Genomic DNA, 7,831 nt, shown 5'->3' with positions numbered 1-7,831 from the left:
AATTTAAAAAAAAAAAAAAAAAAAAAAAAAAAAAAAAAACCTCTATCCTAAAGTTTGTAGTTTACATTTAAGCTTTTAAGTGACACAGATTACATGGCAAGTTGGTTTAAGACGATTTTTTTGATATATGTCCGCTATGAATCGCGGACGATGGCGAAGACGTGATGGTCACGGGAAAATGGTAAGAGAAAGAGAGAGGAGAGAGAAAGTACCATCTCCTACATATATTATTTAATTAATATAATTTGCCACGTCAACAGTTACAATAAATAATTTAATTACAATTTACCACAGTAAAAAAAATCAAGTACCATTTAGAACTATTTCTCAAATTTTAGAGATCAAAAGTGTTCATTTGAAAACTTTAGTGACCAAGTTGACACCTAATTTAAACCTCGGGGACAAAAGTGTTTATTTTAAAATTTGAGGATCAAATAGACACCTATCTCAAATTTGAAGGACAAAAAAATTTTGTCCCATAATAGACTATCTTTATGGATTGGTACATATCACGTATGATATTTCAATTGAGTGAATCTACTTTCAATTTCATTACTTTGAACTCGAAATTTGAGCACTTTTTGTTGTTTGATTTTGTGGCTAGATTCTAATATTTTCGTAATTGAGTTTTAGCATTTATTTGACATAATTTTTAATGTTTTTGGGTGAATTTTTTATGGTTTATTGATTGATGCTAAATAATTTTTAAATTTAGTTTTGAGAAGGTGTTAATGGTAACACTATTCAAATGGATGAAATAAAATACAATCTTATGGTTTAAGTTGATAAAATTGAAAGTATAAAATTAAAATGACTCACTCTCTCACGTTTATGTTTACTCTTACAATTTTATTAAATAAATTATATAATTTTTTTGAAAAAAATACATTTTTTGTCTCTTAGGTTTGATGTAGGTGTCTATTTTGTCCCTAAGTTTCAAAATAAACATTTTTGGTCCTTAAAGTTTGAAAAATAGTTCTAAATGTTCCTTTGACCGCTAGGTGGCTTTCCATCCCTCTTCTCTTCCTCTCTCTTTCTCTCTCTCCAATCTCCGACCAACAACAGCCGACCATTTTTCCTTTTTAAGTCCAATACATAGCGTGAGGGTTATTGATCATTTTTTTATTTCTCTAAAACGAGGAAAAAATTATTATATGAAACTATTGGTAGAAGAGAATTTAATTGTTCTAATAACATTTTTGGTGCCTCCATTCGCCATCGAAGATGAGAGAGAAAGAGAGATGAAGAGAAGAAGGATGGAAAGTCAAATGACCATTTAGAACTATTTTTCAAACTTTAAGGACCAAAAATGTCTATTTCGAAACATAAGGACTAAATAGACACCTACACCAAACTTCTAGACAAAAGGTTCGTTTTGAAATTTCATGAATCAAATACACTTACCTCAAATCAGGGACCACTCAAATCTCAGGGACCAAAAATATATTTTTCCCTAGTTTTTTTTTTAAATAACATATATAAAGATTCATTTTCTCATCAAAGTAAATATCTTTTTTAAATTAAAATTTGAAACCACGTTAGTTTAGCTCCACCGTAATGCAGACAAGTTGTCAACCATTTAAAAGAATAAAATAAGGACAATTTTATATTATTTGATTTTTAGTTATTTTTTTCTAGGGTCTTCTTTAATTGTATTTTTCTTTTTGTTTCTTGATATCAAATATCAAAAATATTATTGACTTTTGCGGGAGATTATTTAAAACTTTTTAATGGTAGATAAAGAAACAGGAAATTATTTAAAACTTTTTAAGTTTTTTTTTTTAAATATGGTTGTAAATGAAACTTATTTTAAAAATATAGTTATTTAATTAAAAACATTAAAAATAGGATAGATTTTGAAATTTATTTTAAAAATATTGTAGTTTTAAAAAATTGAAGGTATGACACTATGTAAATTTTTTTTAAAAATTTGAACGTAGAGACCATCCAAAATATATAAATTTTTATATTATATATTATATAGTAGTTTTAGTGTAAAAAACCTGTCAATATAGTGGATATACTACTACTTTAATATTTTTATACATTAAAACTACTAAATAATATATAATATAAAAATTTATATATTTTTTTTCAAAAATAAACCGATCGGATAGTCGTCTCTTGACGTTCAAATTTTAAAAAAAATTTACGTGGCGCCACGTCTAAATAACGACCAACCTTCAGTTTTTTAAAACTACAATATTTTTAAAATAAGTTTCAAAATCTATAATATTTTTAATATTTTAATTAAACAACTATATTTTTAAAATAAGTTTCATTTACAACAATATTTAAAAAAAAAAACCAAACTTTTTAATGGTAGATAAAGAAAATACAATTCTAATAAAGTAATAAAAAAACTTCATGAGTTTCGAAACATGATTGTTTTTTATTTTCATTTTTTTTTTTGAGAAAAATGGTTATCTTACTTTTATATATATATATATATATATATTACCAAATTAATATCAAACAATATATAATCAAACCATTTATTAAGTAAACTAATGTCAAATATAATGGTTTATTATAATTTAATTGATAATATTACAGATAAATTTTAATTAAACTCGCCAAATATAGTTCTACGATAATTGATATATATGTCCAATTAAGAGATTGTAAGTTCAATCCCCACCTCTACATGTTTACTAAAAAAAATAAAATTTAATTAAACTCATCGTTCACAGCATTAAAAGATTGAACCAAACTTGTGATTTTTTTTTAATATAACATGTGGAAGTGGGGGATCGAAATCACAATTTCACAATTTCTTGACTGGAGGTATATGCCAGATATTTGCACTAAAATTTAACCATATCGCTTTCAGTCATTCCGGTGATATTTTAATAGTTTATGTTATTTTTATTTTGTATGTTTGTTAAATATATTGCTATAGTATAGTATTTTTTTTAGTACAACATGTAGAGTGGGGGATCGAACTCACAAACTCTTGATTGGAGATATATGACAATTACTGTTGAGTTTTGCTCGTTTTGACATTGCTATAGTATAATTAGTAATACTTTTCGTCTATATTTTGATAATATATATATATATATATATATTTTGATCTAAAAAGATAAAAATTCCTTTTTATTTTTTAATGTATAAATATTAAATGTATAGCCTTCCACAATTTATCATTACTTAATTTTTGTTAATTATGATATTATTAGAATCAAGTTAAATTATAAATTCGGTCTTCAATTCTATATAGATCCTTGACTTATTGAATGCTTTTTAAAAAATTTTTAAAATTTACAGACCTATTAAACACAGAAGAAATTGAAATGTCTAAATTCCTATATAAGATATACAATTTAAATTTCAAAAAACATATTAAACTTTTTAAAGTTTAAAAGCATATTAAACACAATATTGAAAGTTAAAGACACATTAGACCCTTTTTGTTCATGAAACTATTAGACACAATCTTAAAAGTTCATGGACTAGACTTATAAATTAATCTTAAAATCAAAATTATTTTTTAATTATCTTATGATAAAAAAAATAAAAACATGGAACATGGTAGTGTATATAGACGAAATCACTCTCGTTCATGCTTGCTACAACTACTCATAAGAGGACCAACACATATATCGGGATTTTTGGGCATTCCTAATTAGAATGTGAATTCCCCTTCAACATGGAAACCATCAAATCTCTCTATATTTCTACAATGATATGAATATTGTACATTTTTTTTGTCTAAATTCTTATGACTGTGTTTTACTTTTAGTTTTACCCTCAAAATGTCTCGTATCAATAGAAATATAATTGTCCTTATTTATACATCTGTAATCTTCCCCGATCTATTCAACTTTAATCTCACTCGCAACAATATATCTATCACATTAATAGTAATCAAAGACCGTATTACCCTCCCACCTCTACTATGACTGTATTATTGATGCAATTAATTAATGACATATGCCAAACAAAGGAGAGAATGGGCAAACTCTCAAGCTAGAGGCAAATCTATATGCATTAGGTCCTTAATTGAAATGAGAGTCAAGCTCAATAATTGTGTACAAAATGGTTGGGAGAGAGGTTGGTTTCATTCACATGACACCCATGAAATGTAAAAGATTAAAAAATAAATAAAAATAAAAATATTTAACTATTATTTTGGTCATTGTACCTTCGATGGTGATTCATTTTAGTTTGTGTACTTTTAAAAATTAATCATTTTGATTCTTTTTTTTTTTATCTTATTTTTAGCAATATCGAAGAATTTTTGCTGTGTATAAAATTTTATGTTAATATTTTACAAATAGAGACTAAAATGACCACTTTTAAAAAGTACAGAGTTCAAAACTGATATTGGGAAGATAAATGACTCGAATGAACAAAAATTTGAAAGACTGGGAAGTTAAAGGACTCGAATCAAAATAATATTTAAATTAAAAAAATAAAAAAAAGGAAATTAGAAGTTTGAAGGGGAACGAGGGTATTGGGATTTTCCCCCTCGTCACATTAATCTAATAATAAAAACTCACAGCCACCGCCCACCGCCGCCGCCGACCCGCCACCGCTGTGGCTGCTTGCCGTCGCCTTCACGAGTCCTCCATTTAAGCCACTTTTCTCTCTTCCTCGGATTTAGGGATTCTTTTTTTGACTTTAAATTCAACTCTCTTAAGTCTAGAGAGAGAGATGGATTACTAGAACACGCAAAAGTAGAGGAGAGAGAGAGTCTCTAAAATCTAAATTATTTTATAATAATGTTAAAATATTAATTCACTCATAAATGTAGTGTAATGTAATAAATGCGTCGACATAAAAAAAATTACACCCTTTTCAATGTAAATAAAACAAAGTTAATAATATAATTTTGGTACCTATTTTCTAATTTCATATTTAAAACTAAAAAAATGAAATTTGAAAACAATATATTCAATAATAAAAACAAATTAGTGTTTGTATTTCATGTTTTTAGTTTTTTTTAATATGTGTTTAGCAAATAAATCTCAATCTTTTAAGTTGTTAAAAATTCTGTTTGGTAACATATTCATATAGGATAAAACTTTTGTAATTACGGATAAAATATTTAGTTGAATCTCCAATATTATTAATAGTTTTTTATAACAAGTTAATAATATTGTTTTTCCATAGAGTTGAGATACTAAATATTATTAATAGTTTTTTTAACAAGTTAATAATATTGTTTTTCCATGGAGTTGAGATACTAATTTTATTTTATTTTTTAACACAAATGAAATGATTCTATTACGAAATTTCAATTTGAACAATTATCCGCCGTAGTTCAGCATATATCTCCAATCGACAGTTTTAAATTCGATCTCTCATCCCATCTATTTAATATTATGAAATCATTGCAATTAAACTCTACTGGTGGTTATACTAAATTGCAAAGATTTAATTAATTCGATGATATAATTCTAACAATTGCTTGAGTAGTAGAATAAAAATATTTTTTAATATTGTAAACCAGAACCTAACTTAAAATATATATCATCTAATAAAATTCAAGGTTATAATCTCCACCCCACAAGTTAAAAAATAATTTTAATATTAAAAAATATATAAACTTAAAAATTATTTTGGTCGCTCTTAAAAAAAATTATTTTAGTCATGTATTTTTTCTATTCTGATTTAGATTTCTGCACTTTCAAAACATCTATTTTGGTTTTTCTACTCTCAACATTTTAGTCCACATACTTCAAAATATAGTCGACTTGTATTTAAAGATTTATATTTTGTTAAACTTTTGTAGATGGGGACTAATTTAGTCACTTAGTCATAATTAAAAATAAAAAGACCAAAATGAAGTAAAAACTAAAATATTATTTAAACATATAAAACCTAAAATAAATTTTAAAAAGATTTGGGCATGTCAAGTAAATGTTACGTTACCCGCAATTTAATTCGAAAATCGAAGACGCATTTTTCAACCTTTTCGTTCACGGAAGCAAAAAATAAATAATTAATAATTAAAAAATAATAATAATAAAGATTGGTTGCGTTGCCGCTGCCGTTGCCGTTGCGATTGAATAAATTGGTTCTTTCCTCTGTAACTCGAGTTTCTTCCGGGACTGAAAATGGCGTCCGTCTCGAGTTCACTCACCGAGTTCGCTCAGAGCATTTTCTCCTACAACACCAACATCATGCTCGCCGCCCTCATTTCTCTCCTTCTCGTCGTCCTCTTCGTCCTCCTCCTCCACGCCTACGCCAAATGCTTCTTCCCCCACCCCCGCCCCCGCCGCCGCCGCACCCGCCGGAGCTCCGTCGCCGTCTCCTACCTCCTCCACCCCTCCCGCCTCTCTCTCTTCGACCTCGCCGGCGCTCCCCCATCCAAGGGCCTCGACCCCGCCGCAATCTCCAAGATTCCTCTGTTCGTTTACGGATCGGAGACGCCGCGTGCGGCGGCGCCGATGGAGGAGTGCGCCATTTGCTTGAGCGAATTCGAGGACCGGGAGCTCGGTCGCCGCCTCCCCAAATGCAGCCATGGATTCCACCTCGAGTGTATCGATATGTGGCTCGATTCGCACGCCAATTGCCCTGTTTGTAGAGCTCCGGTGGTCTGCGACGCCGCGAATTGTCCCGACGCGGCGGAATCCGGACGCGCTGGGGGAATTGGACCGGAAACGGACCGGAATTGTGAGATTCAGAGCAATGAGGGGCAAAATGGTCAATCTCTTCCTTCTTCTTCTTCTTCGAGTTCTTCGTTTGATCCGCCATTGATGTCGCTTGGAGCATCTCTGAAGCGAATGCTGAGCAAGAACGTATCAGAGGGGAGGATCTTCCCCTCCTCCAATGGCGTCGAATTGGATGTTTGACAGTCAAAGGAGATGGAGAATTTGAATATCCGAACATTGGGATTCCGCCATTTTTGTACAGATCACTTTTCACATACATTTCATTATATCTACTGTTCTTTCATCAATCTCTCACTTTGAGTTATGAAATTAGCGTTTTAAATTATTAATTCGTTAAATACAGTGTTTCGACCCAAAAAAAAAAAAAAGTAGTAGAGTGATGAAAAGAAAAAGATTGATCCAAAATTGTAAGTTCATCTTCTCGATCCTTTAAAAGTCAAGAATGGAATATGAGAGGAATAAGTTGGATTCGATTCCAAAAGTTTCTAATTCGTCTCATTTCTCTTAGGGATTCAGAACTATTGATTAAGATATATGTTCTAAAAATGCTCAACTCAAAAAATGAAGGGATGAATTTAGAACTAGTCCTAAGACTTTAACGGAGTAGCCTAGCTCACTTAGTTGACATATATTTTTAACTAAAAAGTTATTTTTTTTTTGTTAAAATTTCACTATTTTGTTGAATTAAAAAAAATTAAGCAACCTAGAAGGTAAAATTTTATATTTAAATACTATTTTGGTCCTATTGGTTTTTATTCATTTGAGTCCATGTATTACGAAAACATCCATTTTGATCCTTATATTTGTTCAGTTTAGTCCAAATACTTTTAAAAAATTGATCATTTTTGTCATTGCATTTTTATTTTTATCTCATTTCTTTGGATCGTAATTTTAATATGACACTTTAAATTTGTACCAGAAGCTTTCTATTGTTTACAAAAATTTGTGTAGAGATAAAAATTATGGTCGATCAAAATAAATTAAAATATAAAAATATATGAAGTAAAGTAGTATTTAAGTCAAAATTGTATAATGGATATGCAATCTATGGATACAATAATTGGGTAGAGTGAGAATGGTTTGATTAATGAAGGGGCAAATGGGAGTGGAGAGTTTGGACTGTGAACTAAGGCTTAAGAGAGAGAGAAAATATATTAACTAAAAGAAATAAAATAAATCAATAATTTTGGACTGTTCCTCCTTCCATG

The 7,831-nt window shown here is 29.2% G+C and overlaps 1 protein-coding gene across 1 annotated transcript; it reads left to right on the top strand.

Moving 5' to 3' along the window:
* The first annotated feature begins 5,886 nt into the window (after positions 1-5,886).
* ATL63 (TOXICOS EN LEVADURA 63) lies at positions 5,887-6,910 on the top strand. The gene has a single exon (XM_088121935.1). The coding sequence runs from the start codon at positions 6,066-6,068 to the stop codon at positions 6,801-6,803; it is 738 nt and encodes a 245-aa protein (XP_087978061.1). The 5' UTR covers positions 5,887-6,065; the 3' UTR covers positions 6,804-6,910.
* The last annotated feature ends 921 nt before the right edge of the window (positions 6,911-7,831 follow it).

The sequence above is a fragment of the Momordica charantia genome (genome assembly GCF_013281855.1).
Source record: "Momordica charantia cultivar OHB3-1 chromosome 3 unlocalized genomic scaffold, Mcharantia_2.0 BLBB01000003.1, whole genome shotgun sequence".
Lineage (NCBI taxonomy): Eukaryota > Viridiplantae > Streptophyta > Magnoliopsida > Cucurbitales > Cucurbitaceae > Momordica > Momordica charantia.
Note: the sequence above shows the minus strand (reverse complement) of the source record. Positions and strands in the feature narration are given on the sequence as shown.

What these genes read in the sequence shown, in the direction of transcription:
- ATL63 (XM_088121935.1), top strand. Translation starts at nt 6,066, where the DNA reads ATGGCGTCCGTCTCGAGTTCACTCACCGAGTTCGCTCAGAGCATTTTC.